The 21,102-nt window shown below is 43.1% G+C and overlaps 1 protein-coding gene across 3 annotated transcripts in view; it reads left to right on the top strand.

Moving 5' to 3' along the window:
• LOC138754062 (disintegrin and metalloproteinase domain-containing protein 9-like) overlaps positions 1-21,102 on the top strand; it is a 121,981-nt gene that overhangs the window by 84,674 nt on the left and 16,205 nt on the right. For all 3 annotated transcript variants that reach the window (XM_069917810.1, XM_069917809.1, XM_069917808.1), the window contains 5 exons: positions 3,305-3,410; positions 7,922-8,105; positions 8,631-8,711; positions 9,726-9,831; positions 15,249-15,390. In XM_069917810.1, the coding sequence (XP_069773911.1) occupies positions 3,305-3,410; positions 7,922-8,105; positions 8,631-8,711; positions 9,726-9,831; positions 15,249-15,390 (619 nt within the window). The remainder of the gene's footprint in view (positions 1-3,304; positions 3,411-7,921; positions 8,106-8,630; positions 8,712-9,725; positions 9,832-15,248; positions 15,391-21,102) is intronic.

Here is a 21,102-nt window from a genome sequence, read left to right as displayed (position 1 = left end):
CTTGCACATGGCTTTTCCCTGGGTGCTCCAGAGACCTCCACCCTCCAAAACCATCGGGGGTTTATTGGGTGTCATGGGGTGGGACAGGTTCCATGGGCCAGAAGATCCTTCTACCGTACTATATCATTGACATTAAAATGAAGATTATTTCAACTGGCAAAGGAAATGAACTTTAGATTTTTTTTTCCATCTATAGCTCTGGCGATAATTCTTTTACCTCTTCACTATCATTAACATGCTGGCATGATCCCTTGAATCTAGTCCTGGGAGCTTCATTTGTCGGGTGGAAATTTAAATTTAATTTAGACGTACAGCACAGTAGCAGGCTCTTGCAGCCCATGAGCCCGTGCCGCCCAGATACACCCAATTGACCTACAACGCTGGTGCGTTTTGAAGGGCGGAGAAGAAACTGGAGCCCCCGGAGAAAAGAAAGTGGAAGGTCCTTACACACAGTCCGGGATTCTAATCCAGGTCGCCGGTGCGGTAATAGCGTTTCGCTAATCACTGCGCCGACTGTTCCGCCCCCCCCCCCGCGCTAACCGTCCCCCCTTCCCCGCGTCAACTGTGCCGCCTCCGAAATAATAAGAGAATGGTGGAAACGGTCAGCTATATGTGGAGAGAAGTAAAAACATGATGCTGGAGAAACTCAGCAGGTCTAACAGTGTCCTTTATATACATAATCGATGTTTCAGTCCCTTAATAAGGAGAGTCGCCTCTCTGGGTCACTTTTTGCCAGGATAAATCGTTTCTCTCTCCATGGACACCACATGCCCTATTGTTTCCTGATTTCCTTTGGAAGTAACTGATTGGCTATATTATGAGAAATGGATAAAATCATAGAATTCGATGTTTTGAATGGGATAAGTTAAGCAAATAATTCTGGTCACACTTCTAGTTCACAATTTTCGTGCAATGTGTATACGATATGATTGGATTTATGTTATTAATTAGAAGACCACGTATAAAGGGTTTTTTTCCTATTAAACTCAATAAAAATATTTTTTAAAAAAGAAAGGAAGTAATTGGATCTTGGGCCAATGCCTCAATCTCACTGTAAGGCCGGGCCTTATAATCCTCAAAGGATTGTGGGTGCTGGGAACCTGAACACTGGAAACTCTCACAGGTGTTCAGCCGGTATCTGTGGAGAGAGAATGGTCGTTGTATTGCTCATTCTTAACATCGCCCAGGAACAGGCATGTGTGTGCTATTTGAACTCAAACTCTGCAGCTTCCTTCTGCTCAATATCCCTTCATCCCCTTCATATTCAGTATCCAGAAGTCTCTTCAATGCTGCCCTTGTGTCTGCATCCATCGCGACTCCTGGCAGTCTGTTCCAGGCACCCTCCACTCTCGGTGTGGAACATTTGCCCCACACATCTGCCTTAAACTTCCTCACCTTCAACACATGTCCTCTTGCGAGGAAATACTCCAAAGTGCTGGGCAAACTCAGCAGATCCCCCAGCGCCCAGAGGAGGCAAAGAAATGTAACCAACTTTTCAGGCCTTCAGTCTACTGTACGGGAGATAAGGATTTGCTCTCAGCAGAAATTGCCCAGCGCCCCTCACAGCCAGAGAAAGAGAAGATAGTTTCCCCAGCACTGTTTCCTGTATGGTGTGCACACGCATGCGCTTTGCAACCAGCGCACAAAGGAAATGAATGTGGGCACAAATGGAATAAAGTGGTTCAGATCTTAACTAAATACTTCATCGAATACAATCAAACTTGTATTATACAGTTTGATTAGCCATGGGAGATAGGCTGTGCCCAAATTATCTTGAAACCATTTCAAGATTACATTTGTACAAACATACTTTTGTCACAGGAAAAAAAATTGTGCAATACCAGATTTATTTTGTGCACACAACTAAAAGTGAGAGGGAACATTGACCCCATCCCGGTTACTGAGTGTCTATGGCTTCACGTCCCGCACAGCCTTCAGTCCAAACCATCGGCAACCTGAACTCCAGACACACACCTCTGATGCACTTCGGAAGCCTCCAATGCCCTATCGCATCCTGGTCCCGATATCTGGTACGCCTTCAGGCAGTCTTTGTGCATCCACTGCAATTGCAGCGTCTGCCCACTTTCTTGCTTCATTTTTTCCACGGGTGATGCTTTCACCCTGGGGAGAAGATTCTGACTGCTGCCCCACCTGACCGTGTGTCCCTCCATCAGCAAGGTTCATCTTTTCTCCGTCCACATGCCCTTGTTCATCGATCGACCAGCCAACTTCATAAACAGTGGGATCACCACAGCAACCCTGATCTTAACCTGTCGGAAAGGTGTCCTATGCCCCATCTATCCCGCCGCACCCTGCATGTCACGTGCACTCTCTTCTGATGAAGAGTCCATGATCTCCAATGTAAAATCTTCCTCATCAGAAGACCACAGTCAGTACGAATTGGAAACAATGTCTTCTCCTCACTGATGATCAACACCGGTGCCCCACACGGCTGCATGTTTAGTCCACTGCTATAGTCACTCTGCACCTGGGCGCAATTCAGATGACATCTACAAATCTGCTGATGACACCACGGTCGTTGGCAGCATTGGAGACCGCACTGAGGAAGCGTACAGGAGGGAGATGGATCAGCTCTTTGAATTGTGCCACAACAACCTTGCAAAACCAAGGAGCCGATTGTGGACTTCAGGGAGGGGAAATCAGGAGAAAAGGAACAAGGGGTCAGCAGTGAAGAGGGTCAAGAACTTCAAATTCCTGGGTGTCAACATCTCCGAGGATCTGTCCTGAAGTCTCCATGTTGATCCAATCATGAGGAGATTTCGTATGTCACCAAAGACCCTTGAAAATTTCTACAGGTGTACCGTGGAGAACATTGTGTCTGGTATGGAGATGCCAATGCATAGAACAGGTAAAGACTCCTGAGGGCGGTTAACTTGGCCTGTGACATCATGGGCATCAGTCTTCACTCCATCGAGGACATCTACAAGAGGCAGTGTCTTAAGAAAACAGCCTCTATCCTCAAGGGACCCCCCCCCCCCCCCACCACTTCACACTGCTACCATCTGGAAGGAGGTGCAGGAGCCTAAAGACGAGCTCCCAGCAGCACAAGGACGGCTTCTTCCCCTTCGCCATCAGATTCCTGAATGGACAATGAACCACAGATACCGCCTGACTTTATCCTATTTACTTTGAAATGTAAACATTTGCACTGTGCTGCCGCAAGGTGACGAATTTCGTGGCATGTTCATGACGATAAATTTATGATGGTCAGTGGTGGGGGAGGGGGTGAGGTCAGGGGAGAGGCATCTGACTAAGCTCTTTTACTCTGTTTTAATTCTCCCAGATGCTAAGGCTGCTCCTCGCAAGTGTTTCCAGGAGGTAAACTTCAAAGGTGACCGGTTTGGAAACTGCGGCACGTCCGGTGCGGGCTACAAGAAGTGTGAGATGAGGTGCTCCATCTCTTTCACTGATGTGGCTGTTTGGAAGGTGGTCCCTGGGAATTGAAGATGACTTGCTCCCGTTTCTGTCCGCAGGAGAGAATTCTTTTTAACCTGGCGCAGGCATTGCTCGCGGTGTTGAGAGAGGTCCTGGCCCAGTGGCAAGGAGATCGATCCATGTCTACAGGAGATGAAGGCCCATTAGACAGACTAATCACCTGTGGATGTGTTTTGTGCACACAAGCACAAATATTCACCCTCACATAGTGGGCAGCCCAGTTAGTGAAGCATTTAGCACAATGCCATTTCAGGCAACTGACCTGATATTAATCTGGCATTGTCTGTGAGGAGTTTGTGTGTTCACCCTCTGTGATAGAATTCAATGCAGACAAATGTGAGGTGTTACATTTTGGAAGGACAAACCAAGATAGGACAGAAACGGTAAGTGGTAGGACACTGAGGAGTGCGACAGTGGGAATACAGATATATAATTCCCTGAAAGTGGCATCACAGGTCATAAAGCAAGTTTTTGGCATACTGGCCTTCGTAAATCAAGGTATAGGAGTTGGGATGGTTGGTAAAGTTGTATAAAACATTGGGGAGGCCAAATTTGGAGTATTGTGTGCAGGTTTGGTCACCTAACTACAGGAAAGATATCAATAAGATTGAAAGAGTGCAGAGATTTACTAGAATGATGTCCAGACTTCAGGAACTGAGTTACAGGGAAAGTTTAAAGCCGTTGGGACTTCTATTTCCTGGAGCGTAGAAGAATGAGGGGAGATTTGATAGAGAAGTATTTTAAATTACGAGAGGTATCGATAAGAGTAAATGCAAGTAGGGTTTTTCCCATTGAGGTTGCGTGAAATGCAAACCAGAGGGTAAAGGGTGAAAGGGGAACATTACGGGCGACTTCTTCAAAAGAGAGTGTGCAACTACATGCCAGCTGAAGTGATGAACGCGGGCTCAATTTTAAAACTTAAGAAAAATTTGGACGAGTACATGGATGGGAGAGATATGGGGGGGGGTGATGGTCTGGGTGCAGGTCAGTGAGACTAGGCAGAAAAATAGTTCTAGAAGGGCTGAAGGGGCCTATTTTCTGTGCTGTAATGTTCTAGGGTTTCATGGTTCTGCATGGGGTTCCACCTTCAAAATGTAGGGAATAGCAGGTTAATGGGTGCAATTGGGCGGCATGGGCTCAGGAACAAGAATGGCCTTTATCGTGCTGCATGGCGAACTTAAAATTTTAATTAAAAAATGTAATTTGGTATAAACGTCAGTTCTTGTCTGCCCCTCCCTTTAAGGGGAAATCACAGGGAGGTGGAGTTGAGTCCACGATCTAACTGAATGGCGGAGAAGGCTCAACCGGCCAGACAGCTGACTCCTGCTCCTTTTTCTTGTACTCTCACTTTTGTCCATCCTCGATTACCCTGACCTGACCCTACAGCGAGTGTTGGGTCTTGTTGGAGTGTGTTGCAGTGGTGCTCGCTTGAGTGGTGGATGTACACAACAGCGCTGAGATTTGATCTTTGTTTTGTAAGGGGTGAGAGTATTATTGAACCTCTTTGTGAGGTCTGCCCAGCGAGTGTGCACCATTTCCTCAGGAGCGGTGCAAGACATGGCTCCAACCATGTGGAAGAACAGAGGGACCTTGGGGCCCAAATCCATACATCTCTCAAGGTTGCCGCGCAGGGTTGATAGGGTAGTTAAGAAGGCCCATGGGATGCTGGGGTTCGTTAGTCAGCTGATTGAGTTCAAGAGTCGTGAGGTCATGTAGTAACTGCAAATCTCTGTTGTAGAGCATTGTGTTCAGTTCTGATCACCTCATTGCAGGAAGGACATGGAAGCTATGGAGAGGATGCAGAGGATGTTGCCTGGATTAGAAAATAAGTCTTATGAGGCAAGGTTAGCAGAACTGGGACTTTTCTCTTTGGAGCAAAGAAGGATGAGAGGTGACTTGATAGAAATCTACAAGATTCCCAGAGGATTAGATAAGGTAGTCAGTCAGTGCCTTTTTCCCAGAGCAAGAGTAGCGAATACCAGTGGTCATCTGCACAAAGTGAAGGGAGGAAAGTTTAAACAGACATCCAGGATAAGTTTTTTTTTAATACAGAGAGTTGTGGGTGCCTGGAATGTGAGTGGAGGCTGAAACATTAGGGACATTTCAGAGACTCTTAAGCACACGGATGGTTATGAAGTTAGAAGGGTTTAGTACAGCGGATCTCAACCTTTTTTTTTTCCACCCACATCCCACTTTAAGTAATTCCTCTGCCATCAGAGCTCTGTGATTAGTAAGGGATTGCTTAAGGTGGGGTGTGAGTGGGAATGGAAGATTGAGAACCACTGCTCTAGACCCAATTGTTACTGAAATATTTTGCATGAGATAATTTTTCATTGGCCCATTTCCTTTGGAGACTGTGCACATAACGAATCAATTAGGGATGATTAAAACAGTGGTTTCCAAACTTTTACTTTCTACCCACATCCCACCTTAAGGAATCCCTTACAGAGCACAGATGGCAGAGGGATTCCTTAAAGTGGTATGTGAGTGGAAAGATAAAGGTCGAGAACCACTGGTTCAATGTTTTTTTTTTGGTTGGATGTAAGGGTTGGCAAAACATCAAGGGCCAAAGGGCCTGTACTGTGCTGTAATATTTGATGTATAGTTGCTCCAAATACAGTGACGCAGCTTGAGGCAAAGTTATAAGATGCACAGTGGTCTGGCTAATGGCGCCCCAAAGCTCTATGGATGAGGTCATGAGCTCGCTGATGGCTGACAGAACCTTAGGGAGGGTCTGGTCTGGTGGCACGAGGACTAAGCTAGAATGAGGCCAGAGTTCAAATTCCACCATGGCAACTGGAGACATTAGCTTCAAGTAATTGAATAACTCGGCTATGTGTAGGACTCGCTCACCAGCTACCACTTTACTCCACTTCCTATCTCCAAGGCCCTTGGTTCCATGCTCCCTAACCTGAACCTTGCTTCCTGTTGATCTTTCACAGTTTACTGGAAAATTTATTATTATTATGCAGTCTAATGTCTTTTTAAAAAAAAAAATGTTTGAATTATGCTATGGTACAAATAGAAATAACGCCAAACCATCTGATTTTGAAGCTTTACCTTAGGGAGATGCACGAGACCTGATAGCCGTTGCTGGTCTTCAAGCTTCTGCCCGAAGGTAGCAGTGAGAAGTGGTGGTGACCAGGGAAATGGGGGTTCTTTGTGCTGCTGGCTGTCTACTTGAGGCAGCGCTTCTCCTAGATGTCTGCAATGGATGTAGTCCCCTTTCCACTGGCACCCTGTCCCAGGAATTAACTGGGAATTTACTGGGACAGGGTTCATTGGAACTGTCCAAACGCCGGTGTCAAATGGTGTCATTTCATGCCGGGGATTAACCACCTCTACCCTACTCATATCCCTGGCATTTGCTTACATCGGCGTGCTGATAAAACCAGTGGGAAAGGTGACAGCAGAAAGCCACACACTTCCAGATGAAGGTAGAACACTCTGATCGCTGGGGATGAGTTGTATTCAGTGGAAAAGCAATTAGTGGCCTAGTGGAAACGGCATAAAGGGCTTCCTATACTGGACACCACACAGCCAGTTAACTGGGATGCCAGTGGAAAAGGGGGATGTGATGGACCTGGCTATATATGTTTGCTACCTTTAATGTCCCTGGGTGCTTGAATTCCCAAATTGGCTGTGATCCAACCAGTTGGTGTACTTTCTACAGTGCACCTGTAGAATTTTGAGAGTCTCTGATGACATACCAGATCTTCTCAGACCTCTCTCAAATTGGTGTGTCGTCTTCATGGTTGCCTTGATATGGTGGCTCCAGGAGAGGTCTCCTGAAATATGGACTCCCAGGAATGTGAAGGTCCTGATCCTCTCCACCTCTGTCTCAACAAAGCAGGCAGCTGTGTGTTCCCTCAGCCTGCCCTCCTTGTTTTTGGTGGCACTGAAAGCAAGATTGTTGTTCTGCCACCACCTCACCAGGTTGTCATCTTGCATTCTGTCGCATCATTTCCCATAAGAAAGAGGAACAGGAGCCGGCCATTCGGCCCATCGACCCTGTACCCAGCATTCATGGTTGATCTGATGATGGGCTCATCTCCCACCTCCCCATATCCCTTAATTCCTCAACTTTGTAAAAATTGGTCTAACCTTGTCTTAAATACACTTACTGAGGTCGCCTCCACTGCTTCAATGGGCAGCAAATTCCACAGATTCACCACCCTCGGAAAAGCAGTTCCTCCTCATCTCCGCCCTAAATCTACTACCCTGAATCTTGAGGTGATGTTTGAAAGAGGTTTGGGACATCTATGTGGTAGGGAAGGCTTAGGGGGTCATGGTCTAAATGCAGGCTAATGAGATAAGCTTAGGTTAGCATGGACGCTGAGAAATGGGGCCCATTTTTGTGCTGTAAACTCCATTGATTCTGTGGCAATATCCGTGCTTCACAATCACTGCCCCTCCAGGGTCATGTTTTAAACGTTAACATTTCTCTTTGCTTGTGTTCACTCAGGAACTCTATGTGCGGCAAGCTGCAGTGTGAGAATGTGAACTCGGCGCCCATCTTTGGCATCCGGCCTTCCATCATCCAGACGCCAGCTGAAGGGACCATCTGCTGGGGGGTCGACTTCATGTTGGGGTCAGATGTTCCCGATCCCGGCATGGTAAACCCAGGCACCCGGTGCGAAGTTGGCAAGGTACCGTCAGTGTCTGGAGATCAGTGCTTATCAAAGCTCTTTTGTTTCTCAGCATTAGACGAATGAGGCCATTCGGCCCATCAAGTCCACCCCACCATTCCATTGTGAGTGCGTGGCTATCCATTTCACCCCTATCCTCCTGCTTTCCCCCCATAACCCATGACTCCCCTCCTAAACAAGAGCCTATCTACCTCCGTCTTAAATCTACCTCCATCTAAAACCCAATGACTTGGCCTCTGCGTCAACAAATTCCACATATTCACCACCCTCTGGGTAAAGAAATTCTTCCTCATCTTTGTTCTAAAGGGACATTTTTATTTTGATGCTATACCCTCTGATCTTTCTCTCTTTCTCTCTTTCTCTTCCCCCCCCCCACAACGGGTACTGACTGACCATATGGGTATTTACCATGTTTGTGTTTAGTTTATGTTTTTATTTCCGATTTGTAGCAGATGAAAAGGAGCAGCAGTAAAGGTCCAGTTGAGCAGTCATCTGCCGGATTAACCCTCATTTTGTCATCCACAGGTCTGCATGGATTTCAAATGCGTGGGCGTCTCTGTGCTGGAGTATGACTGTGATGTCGAGGTGAAATGCAGTGGCCACGGTGTAAGTGAGAACTCTTGCACATAGAAATTCCACCAATGTCTCTGACAACACTTCCTTGTGACACAGGAGGCGGCCAATTCGACCCATCTAGTCCATGCTGGCTCACAGAGCAACTCCATGTCCCCTTTATTTTTTTACCCGTAGCGACTTCTGCCCACACTTCCATCAACTCCCCACATTCCCATGGATCCCACACTCTTCCCCCCCTCCCCCACCCCCAGCCATATGAAGGTAAGTTGCAGCCATTGAGATGAGGGAGTCTCGGAGGGAAACGCGCCGTCACAGTTAGGGGATGCAAACTCCGCTCAGTCAGCAGGGCACTGGACCACCGAGGCTCTTCCCCACACCCACCCCCCCCCCCAAACCCACATCACTGTGGTGCCTCCCGGTCACTTGAACTTGTCCTTGCTGAAAGTTGTCATATGGTGGGGTGGGGAAAGAGGGCATAGTAGTAGAGTAAGGAGGCCAGGAAGAGGGGAGGGGCCAGGACGGGGGGGTGTGGGGGAGAGAACCAGGAAGTCAGGAGGGGACCTCAAGAGACAGAGAGAGGATTATAGGACACGCAAACATGCTGGAGAAACTCAGCAGCACCTCCAGAATAGAAAGGGTAGCCAACGTTTCAGGCCTGATCCCTTCATCAGGAATAAGAAAAGAGGCAGGTAGCCGCCTGTATAAAAGATGGGTGAAGGAAGGGGGGAGGTAGGAAGGGGAAATTGAGGAGGTCAGGCTAGCTAGAAAGTGATAATTTGTTGCATAAACGAGCTGGAGAAACTCAGCAGGTTTCACAGAAGAGCCCACAGAAACAGACCTTCTGGCCCACCAGCATTTTTGCCTTCTCGATGTAGGGCCTCGACCAGATGGACCCACCCATTCCCCTCCCCCCACCAGATGCCTGCGCATCTGCCTCAAATTTGTCAACTGCTTGCTCCTCCTTGCTGAGGAAGAGGACACTTGCCATTGTGAGGAGAGGTGCGCAGGTTGATCTTATGTGTGATTGATGTACCTTGTTTTCAGGTATGCAACAACAACAAGAACTGTCACTGTGAGAAAGGCTGGGCACCCCCCAACTGTGCAAAAGCTGGCTACGGTGGAAGTGTGGACAGTGGCCCAACATACAATGGTAAATGGACAGCTCTGTCATTACCAGGTCTTGTTTCAGGAAGCAGGTAGAAGCATTGCACACAAATTGAACTCCATATTTACATCTTCAAAGCAAGGCAGATTGATTGACTGCTGTGGAGATATGGCAGTTAGCACCAGTGACCAGGTTTCGAATCCCACGCTGTTTACCAGGAGTTTGTCTGTACTCCCTGTGATGTCTGTGGGTTTCCCCTGGGTGCTCCTGTACCAAAGATCACACATTCCCTAAAGGGTTGGAGAGATTGAGGTTTATTTTAGCTTGCAGTGCCATGATTATCAGACAGCAGCAGAGCAGTAATGGATGTGAGGTCATCCAGGCTGGGAAGCCAGTTGCTTGGATCCTGGCTCTAGGCACCATCAATCCTCCTGACCAACTGATATGGGTGTTAAACCAGGTTGGACCAAGCCAGTTAGATTTTAGTCAAAATTGGCAGGTCTTTGCCCATCATATCAGTCTGGGACTATTGGCACCAGGTCTTCATTTGAAACCTTGAGAAATCTTTTTATTTTTCACACTATGAACCATATTAACCAAAATCCACACAAACATTTCCCTCTTGAATATACACAGTGCATTTTCTCCCCTTTTTCCCCCTCCCTTCCCTCCCTCCTTCCCACCCCCCTCCCCACCCACTAAACGTTCAACATATACAATACAATAAACCCATTAAACAATGTCATCATACAATGAAAATAAACAAGAGAATTGTGTCATCTACTTTTACACACTGGGTCAGTTCATTTCGTCTTCTTTTCATTCTGTCATTTTAGGGGGTGGAGGTCCTTGGTAGGCCCTCTCTGTTGTGTTCCATGTACGGTTCCAAAATTTGTTCGAATACTGTGACGTTATTTTTTAAATTATATGTTATTTTTTCCAATAGAATATATTTATTCATTTCTATGTATCATTGCTGTACTGTCAGGATTTCTTCTGATTTCCAGGTTGACATTATACATTTTTTTGTTACAACTAAGGCTATCATGATAAATCTTTTTTGTGCTTCATCCAAATTGAGGCCTAATTCTTTACTTCTTGTATTACTTAGAAGAAAGATCTCTGGATTTTTTGGTATGTTGCTTTTTGTGATTTTATTTAATACCTGATTTAGATCTTCCCAAAACTTTTCCACTTTCTCACATGCCCAAATTACATGTACTGTTGTTCCCGTTTCCTTCTTACAGCGAAAACATCTGTCTGATACTGTTGGATCCCATTTATTTAGCTTTTTGGGCGTGATGTATAACCTGTGTAACCAATTATACCGTATCATGAGTAACCTCGTGTTTATTGTATTTCTCATATTTCCGGAGCATAGCTTTTCCCATTTTTCATTTATTATCTTTATGTTTAGATTTTGTTCCCACTTTTGTTTGGGTTTACAGCTTATTTCCTCGTTCTCTTTCTCTTGCAGCTTAATGTACATGTTTGTTATAAATCTTTTAATTATCATTGTGTTGTAATCACATATTCAAAGCTGCTTCCTTCTGGTAACTTCAGTCTGCTTCCCAATTTGTCCTTCAAGTAGGTTTTCAGTTGGTGGTATGCAAACATTGTACTGTGAGTTATACCATATTTGTCCTTCATTTGTTCAAAAGATAATAAATTATTTCTCAGAAAACAATTTTCTATTCTTTTGATCCCTTTGCTCTCCCATTCTCTGAAGGAAAGGTTATCTATTGTGAAAGGGATTAGTTGATTTTGCATCAATAATAATTTTGGTACTTGGTAATTTGTTTTTTTCCTTTCTACGTGAATCTTCTTCCAAATGTTGAGCAGATGGTGCAGTACTGGTGAACTTCTATGTTGCACCAGCTTTTCATTCCACTTATAAAGTATATGTTCTGGTACCTTTTCCCCTATTTGGTCCAATCTGGTTTTTCCCTTGTTTGATAAAAATCTGATTTTGTGCTTAATTGTGCTGCTCTATAATAATTCTTAAAGTTTGGTAGCTGTAAGCCCCCTTGTTTGTACCATTCTGTTAATTTATCTAGCGCTATTCTCGGTTTCCCCCCTTTCCATAAGAATCTCCTTATTATTTTCTTTAGATCATTGAAGATTTTTTTTCTCTGATAAGGGAATTGGTAACGATTGAAATAGGTATTGTATCCTTGGGAAGATATTAATTTTAATGCAATTTACCCTTCCTATCAGTGATGGTGGTAAATCTTTCCAATGTTTAAGTCGTCTTGTAATTTCTTCATTAATGGCTGATAATTTAATTTGTATAGATGGCCTAGATTATTATCTAGTCTAATACCTAGTTATCGGATTGCTTGTGTTTGCCATTTAAATGGTGAATCTTTCTTAAACTTTGTGAAATCCGCATTATTCATTGGCATTGCTTCATTTTTATTTGCATTGATCTTGTACCCCGATACTTCTCCATATTCCTTCAATTTCTTATGTAATTCTTTTATTGATATTTCTGGTTCTGTTAAGTATATAATAACGTCATCTGCAAATAGACTGATTTTATATTCCTTCTCTTTTATTTTTATCCCTTTTATTTTATTTTCTGTTCTTATCAGTTCTGCCAAGGGTTCTATAGCTAAAGCGAACAGTGAGGGAGAAAGTGGACATCCCTGCCTAGTTGACCTGCTTAATTTAAATTGGTTCGATTATATATCCATTTACTGTCACCTTCGCCAATGGTCCCTTATATAATGCTTTAATCCAATTAATATATTTCTCTGGTAGGTTGAACCTCTGTAATACTTTGAATAAATAATTCCATTCTACCCTGTCAAAGGCTTTCTCTGCGTCTAAAGCAACCACTACTGTTGGCGTCTTATTTCCTTGTACTGCATGGATTAAGTTAATGAACTTACAGATATTGTTCGTTGTTCGTCTTTTCTTAATAAATCCAGTTTGATCTAGTTTTACTATTTTTGGTACACAGTCGGCCAATCTGTTTGCTAATAGTTTTGCTATTATCTTATAATCTGAGTTAAGTAGAGATATTTGTCTATATGATGCTGGTGTTAGTGGATCTTTTCCCGTCTTTGGTATTACTGTAATTATTACTGTTTTGCATGAATCTGGTATGTTTTGTGTTTTTTCAATCTGGTTCATTACTTCCAGGAGAGGAGGAAATAATAAGTCTTTAAATGTTTTATAGAATTCTATTGGTAGTCCATCCTCTCCAGGCGTTTTATTGTTTGGTAGCTTTTTTAATATGTCCTGTATTTCCTCTATTTCAAATGGTTTTATCAATTTGTTTTGCTCCTCTTCTTGCAATTTCGGTAGTTCAGTTTTAGCTAGAAACTCATCTATTTTGTCTTCTTTCCCTTCGTTCTCAGTTCTATATAATTGCTCGTAGAATTCCTTAAAGTTTTCATTGATCTCTGTTGGGTTATACGTAATTTGTTTGTCCTTTTTCCTTGATGTCAGTACCGTTCTTTTAGCTTGTTCTGTTTTAAGCTGCCAAGCTAGTATTTTGTGTGTTTTTTTTTCTCCTAGCTCATAATACTTCTACTTTGTCTTCATTATTTTCTTCTCCACCTTATATGTTTATAGTGTTTCATATTTTATATTTTTGTCTGCCAATTCTCTTCCTTTGTTGCTAATTCTTTTTCTGTACTTGCTATTTCTCGATTGTAATCCTTCTTCATCTTAGTTACATAGCTTATCATCTGCCCTCTGATGAAATCTTGAGGATTCCAGTTGAAACATCAAGGTCTCCAGTTGAAATGTTGACCGCTCCATTCTCCCTCCTCTCCCTTCATGAGAGTGTTTTCAGCATTCTCCTTTTTTTTGTTTCAAACTTCTTGCAATTCTAGTTTTTTAAAATTTATTGTTAAAATCCTCTAAACTCGACCAAAAAGCATTTTGATTGCTCCAACTACAAACCGTTTTGCAAGCGCAAAGCTGTTTGTTCCTTGCTTAAATGCTTTCTTTTTCCTTTTTTGTAAATTTTGTTTTGGATCTGGACACCACTGGAAAGGGCCAGCGTTTATTGCCCCTCCCTCATTGCCCTTGAAAAGGTGCTGGTGAGCTTCCTGGAACCGCTGCTGTGCTTTGGTGGAGGAGCCCCATGATCTGGGCCCAGTCGATGATGTAGGAGCAGCCAGGTATCTCAGGAACAGAGTGGTGTGGGACCTGGTGGCAAACCAGCAAGTGGTGATGTTCCCATTGCTGCTTTCTCCCCATTGTGGTGGGAGAGGTTGTGCCTTCGGGATGTGCGGTTGGAGCAGGCATAGGACAGGGCCTTCAATCCACAATGTTGTGTCGACCAACAAAAAAAACTAACTCACCCTACCTCTTCTTTCATCTATGTGCGTGTCTCTCTTAAATGCCACTTATGTTCCAACCTCCACCACCACCCCTGCCAGTGCATTCCAGGCACCCACCACTCTTTTTTTTAAAAAAACTTACCTCTTCTGTCTCCCTTAAACTTTCCTCTCTTCACTTTTAACCAATGTTAAGTTTGCTACTCCTGCCCTGGGAAAAAGATGCTAAGTCACCTCTCATTCTTGTCCATAGCTATGCTAATGCTCAGGGATGCTTTCCTTCCAAGAGATCTGTCTGTGGACGGTTTTGTGCGGTGGGAATAAAGTGGTTTTCAAACCGTGTGCTGATCCAGAGGGCTGCTTTTCCCCGCGTGATGTGGAGCTTCTCAAATACTTTTGATTTTTTTTTTAGTTCAGACCAGTGATTTTCAAACTGCCCCCCTAAACTCACATACCACTTTAATAATCCCTTTCCCGTCGATGCTCTTTGATTAGTAAGGGATTGCTTAAGGTGAGGTGTGAGTGGGAAGGGTAGGTTGAGAATCATTGCTCTAGACCCAATTGTTTCTGAAATATTTTGCTCAAGAAAAATTGTCATTGGCTCAGTTTGGAGTTATGAAACCATGCACATAACTAGTCAATTGGGGCGATTAAAACAGTGGGTTTCAAACTTTTTCTTTCCACCGACACACCACCTTAAGCAATCCCTTACTAATCACAGAGCATTGATGGCATAGGTGGAATGTGAGTTTAGGGGGGCAGTTTGAAAACCACTGATTTAGGGATACAGCACGGTAACAGGCCATTCTGACCCACAAGCTCGTGCCACCCAAATACACCCACAGACCTCGTACATCTCTGAGCCGTGGGAGGAAACCAGAGCACCCAGAGGAAACCCACACAGGTCACCGGGAGAACGTGCAAACTCCATACTGACAGCGCTGGATTCGAGCCTGGATCACTGGTGCTGCAGTGGTGTTGTGTTGACCGCTACGATAGCCCTGCCGCTCTAAAACGTCTAGACCTCCCGACACAAGACCATCATCATCGGAGGGTTTGATCAGTCTCTGAGTAATGTTTTCAATTTCTACTAAGGTGCCTTTTTTCCTCTCTTCCCCCCACCCCCCCACACTCTCCCCCACACCCTCGGCCCCTGCCACCCCCCAGATAAAGACACGTCGCTGCGGGATGGATTGCTGATTTTCTTCCTGCTGGTAGTCCCAGTTCTTCTATTCCTTGTCTTCGCGTTTGTAAAAAGGAATGAATTAAAGCAAAGATTCTGTCGAAAGCGAAGTTCACAAAGACACAAGTAAATGTTTTACTTCTTACTGAAAATTTGAACAAAAGATGGTGCTTATCAGATGTGCAATTTTACATTTTATTTTATCAATGATAGTTGGTGTGAGATGTTTCTTATCATTTATTTTCACTTCAAAAAGCAATTAGCAGAGCTTGAATGTGATAACAGACTTTATTTGCCCACGAGGGGAATTTGCAACAGGGAGGCACAATCACTCTCTCAAAGTACAGAAAGCAATTGCATCGGACGCAGCTAAACTACCAGATGCACAGGAGAGGAAAACACAGCAACAGTACCCGCCACCTCTCGATCTAGTGCAGGAAAAAGAAGCACAGTATGATGATGATTAATTAATGGGCACCACTAAGCCCTGCACCCGTTACCAGCACGCACCTTGGTATCGATTCTCTAGCGTCAGCCCCTGTTCTATTGGGACCGGCCCTGGTGCTTTGCAGAGCCAGTTGGGGGCTGGCCCAGGTACTTCGCAGAGCCAGCGGCGACCTGTGTGACCTTTTGAAAAGGCCAATTTCAACATGAGTGCTCAGCACAGGTAGCCTTGACCTTGATTGGCAGATGTGGTGGCTTCCGACCATGCTGTCACCAGAGATGTGGCCCTCACCATCCACGTTCCGGCCAGGTTCCCACTGGGGAGGTCACGTGACCCTCCATAATCTGGCCAGGTTCCTAACGTAGAGGTCACGTGACCTTCCACACTCCAGCTAGATGCCTGACAGAGAGATCACGTGACCCTACACGATCCACGTCACAAGACCAGAATCCGAGGAAAACATGAATGTCTACCGTCACTGTGATTATGGTAAAAAAAAAATGCTGGAGGAACTCGGCAGGTCTCGCAGCGTCCACAAGAGGTAGAATTTGTCATGTGCCTTGAAATTCGATGTTTTACAGTAACATTACAGGTGCAAAATTAATATAAATTACATTAAAAATGATCAATTAATGCAAAAAAAGAAAAAAATGAAGGTCGTGTCTGTGGTTCATTGTCCATTCAGAAATTTGATGGTGGAGGGTAAAAAGCTGCTTCTATACTGTTGGATGTTCGTCTTCAGTCTATTGTTGATAACCTTTTTTTTAAACTTTATTTAAAATTTTATGACATGAATAAAATAAAAATTACATTTAAAGAAATAATAAAAAATAAGATAATAAAAATTAGAATACTACATCATTAAACTACACAAATTAACCCCCCCAATAATTATAACACAACATTAATCATCTAATTTAAAATTAGTCCAACCCTCCCCCAAAATAAAGAGTGAAGAATTAATTAACAATGTTGTCAATAAAATAAAAAACCCTACTTACAAAAAAAAGATAAAACTTAACAACAAAAAAATTACTAACAACAAAAAAAATATCAATACTAAAATAATACCCTTAAACATATATTTAAATCAAACATAATACATGTATTTAACAAATGAAATCCACTTTAAAACTAAGTTCAAGTATTAAAATCATATATCAACCACATATCTGTTATACAAAAAAATCATAATTAATAATACATAAATACAGAATTTCCATTAATACCAAGTTTCCTTCATAATTCATCGAGAAAACAAAAACAACCCTTAGAAAAACAATCAGATAAACCTTTTATTCCCTTCCCCTCCCCTTATATAAAAAAAGAAAAATAAGAAAAAAAGTTCAAACTCTTATAAAATTCTCCATATTCTTCATTTATAACATCTTCAAAATTCTCTATCGAAATTAACTTAATTTTATTAAACTCTTCTCCCTCAATGTATTTGTACTTAATTTTCTTCTTTTTCTTATCACCTTTCCCCTCATCTTCCTCTTCATCTAATTCAACATCCTCAATTTTTGACTTATTATCTTCTGTGACATCATCCTCTTAAAAAAGAAAGAAAAAAGAGAAAACCCCCCCCCAAAAAAAAGGAGAGGAAAAAAAATCTCCTAATTCCCTCTCAATTACAATCAGAAAACAAAAAGAGTTAAAAAAAATTATTTATTTTAAAAAAATAATTAAAAAAAACCTTCACTTCTTAACCCAAAAATTAAAAAGAAAAAAAAAACAGGTCGGAGGTCACGACTACCTCCTCCTGTTTAAACCGCCCAAAGCGGTAACTCCCCCAAAATATTGGGTGTGAGATGACTCACAGGTAGCTGATGACTTCTGGAAACTAGTGCCCACCCAGTTCCCTCTCCCAACTTCCATTTCATTAAACTATCATCATTATTTAAACTATTTAAACTCTTCTCAAAAAAAAAGATAAAAGATTTATTTTTTTAAATCAACGTTACCACTTTGGTCACCATTGCTTCCATTTCTTTTAAAAATCTGGATCCCACTTTACATCTCTATTCTCTTTGGAGACCTTGAAGGACTACATCGTTCCTGAAACTGCATGATTGGAAGAGACTGAGCAAAGTCCATAACCTCTTTAGGATTGTCAAAGAACTTTGGCTAATTTCCATCCTAAAAAATCTTCAGTACCGCAGAATACCTGAATGTTGCCTTATGTCTTTTTTTCCACAACCGTTCTTTCACAGAATTAAATTCACGTCGTTGAAACATAATTTCTTGACTCAAATCTTGATAGAAGAAAACAGGATTATTCTGAACCATCAAAGGAGATCTATTTTGCTGGGCATTTCTAATAGCCGTACGTAAAATTGTCTCTCTGTCACAATAGTTTAAACAACGGATCAAAACAGATCTTGGATTCTGTCCTGAAAAAGATTTTCTTCTTAAAACTCTATAAGCATGTTCCAGTATTAAACCTTCATGGAATTTATCCTGTCCTAACACTTGTGGAATCCATTCAGTAAAAAAATTTCTTGGATCTGGTCCTTCTATGCCTTCTGGCAAACCAACAATTTTCATGTTGTTCCATCTAGATTGATTCTCCAAATAATCAACCTTTTTTGCTAAATTTTTATTTTGGATCTGCAATGATTCAATTATTCTATTTTCATCTTGCAGTTGATCCTATGCATCGACTAAACCTTGATCACACATTTCAAATCTTTCAATGGTTTCAAGCTTAAAAGCTCCATTAATAACTTCCGCCATCACATTAATCTTGGAAATAAACAGGTTCACAAAATTAGCTAAGTGACTCGATACAGAATATATCTTGTCTTCAAGATCCTTAACAGACATTTCAACAGAAGTAGATTCAGGCATAATGGGATCTTGCTGTTCCTTAGAGACCACGGGATCTTCTGTCCCTTCCCTTAATTTAGTATCTTTTCTAGCAGTTTGACTTCGTATAAAAATCCCTCTTAAAGTCCCCCCAGCAATGCCAGGAGATTGAAGATCAGGGTTATCTTTAAGCCAAATCTCTTTAATCATCTTCACTGAATCAATGTCTGGAAAAACCGTTGTAACTGAAGATGCATTTTGCAGCGCCACCACTGTAGCAGTCGAATGACAGCTCTTTAACTCTCCAGCTGGTGGCGCCCCAGCTGATTCAACTGTCAAAGTCTCAGTAACAGCACTCACAGTGGCTGTTGTGTGAAATACTGGCATCCAGCCAGCCCTTTGTTCTGAAAGCTGTTGAGTGCGACCTTCAGAGAGCCTCACCGGCTTAAAACGGAGTTTCAATGCCAAACTCTGTACGTCTTCCTCTGGATCCATTCTATGCTGAGTCCTGGCTTCTTGTAAACAAGTAGGCTCAGACAATTTCGGAAAATGTAGTTTTTTAACAGTCTGTTGATGTTTTCTTTTACTTTTTTTTTTGCATATAAACCATTAAGCACTAATCCAACACCTTATTATTTATAAACTTTTAAAAGAACTTTAACGGGCACTTAAAGACAAAACAATAAATCAGAGTCAGGAGAGGTCTGGAAGGCACGTCTGTTCCCTGCGCCATCTTGCCACGCCCCCTATTGTTGATAACCTTGATGTTCAGGAGAACTGACAGCCATTCAAGTACTTTGGAAGGAGAATTCATTCCATTCAGGAAATATGATAGTCCATTTGCCCTCAGCAAAGTCCCAGACTCATAGTGCTGTTGTGACCATGTGATCTGCTTCCTTCATTGATGGGTCCTTGGGAATGCAACGAGGATTTCAGTGTACTGTCTCATTCAAAAGTAAAATCAATGTTTGGCAATGCAGTACCTGGTCAGTTCTGCACAGTGTTGTCAGCCTGGACTGTGGATTTGGACCTTTGGGTCTGGATTTGAAGTTCCTTTTATTGTTGCATCAAAAATGTAATATACATGATATACATCAACTTTTATCTGCTTAGACAAACAAGACGTTGCCATGAGCAATGCCCGGCACCCCTAACAATAGGGAAAAGAGTCGCAAAAGAGAGCCCCTTCAGAGACACTGGATGCTCGTGGATTTGCTTCCAATGGTCCCACAGCAGCACAGATTCCATTTCAAACCATCTGCAACCTGAGCTCCAGGTCCCAACTTCTCGTGATCAGGAAGTCCTCATGAGCCCTTTTTGCTCTCTCCACCCTCTCGAATCCTGCTTCCCATGAGCCGGTCTCCAGCAGCTCCCAGCCTATGTGGGTCCTTCGACTGCAAATCAGCAACACCCTGCAGCCTGTGTGGGTCCTTCAGCTGCTAAGCCCCTCGCTGTAAGCTGTCGTGGTCACCTTTCCCGTAGGGTTGTCTCCCAGGCTTCCCCACCTCCACGGGGATGTTCTCCCCCATTTCCAGTGCCTTGCACCCGGTCTGCTGCTCCCCAGGAGTCTGCGACCCCTCCTGGTACCGTGACCTATTGACTCGGGTGAAAACGTTGCCGACAGCGGGTTGGTTTCTGCCACCTGGAGCTCTAGTTATACGATGCATTTGTTTGGCTGCGTGCGGTCAAGCTTCCCATTGGTTCTTACTTTGCAGGTGAACCGACAGCAAGGTTTTACCAATGTTGGACGGTGCAACGCTGGCCAATGGTGCTCTCTTTCAGACAGCTTATTAAACCCGTGGTGGGTGAACCCAGGCCACAGTCTTAGAATTAGAAGTCACTTAAAACAGAAATGAGGAGAAATTTCTTTAGCCAGAGGGTCGTGGAATTCATTGCCATATACATCTGTGGAGGCCCAATCATTGGGGGAGTTTAAAGAGGAGATTGATAGGTATCTAATTAGTCAGGGTATTAAGGGATATGGGGGGAAAAGGCTGGAACTTGGAACTAGATGTGAGAACGCTTTAGCTCAGGGTGGAGTTGCGGAGCAGACTTGATGGCCTACTTGACCCTTGATCTTGTAAAACCCAGGACTTAACTTCTGAAAGTAAAGAGAGAATTTTCTTGAGTATCACAGCCTGGTACAGGGACATCGATACCTCTCTGAGGTCAATAATCCCAAACATTCTGTTAAAACAACAAAGGAGCTTTTCAAAGCTAAAGAGTGAGAAAATTCTTGAATGGCCAATTCAGTCACCCGATCTAAATCCAATTGAGCACGCCTTCCATATGCTGAAGAGAAAACCTAAGGGGACAAGCCCCCGAAACAATCAGAGGCTGAAGATGGCTACAGGAGAGGCCTGGCAGAGCATCATCAGAGAAGAATCTCAGCACCTGGTGATGTCTATGAATCAGAGACATAAAGCAGTCATTGCCTGCAAGGGATATGTAACAAAGTACTAAACTGGACTAATATACAAACCATTGCTATGTCCCAAGTATTATGGTAACCTGAAATGTGGGATCTATTTATAAAAGGTGTTGATTTCTGCATGGTCAAACCAAAATTTATAAAAATAGCATTG

Source organism: Narcine bancroftii, chromosome 2 (assembly GCF_036971445.1).
Source record: "Narcine bancroftii isolate sNarBan1 chromosome 2, sNarBan1.hap1, whole genome shotgun sequence".
In the NCBI taxonomy this organism is placed as follows: domain Eukaryota; kingdom Metazoa; phylum Chordata; class Chondrichthyes; order Torpediniformes; family Narcinidae; genus Narcine; species Narcine bancroftii.
This window is presented reverse-complemented; position numbering and strand designations above follow the sequence as displayed.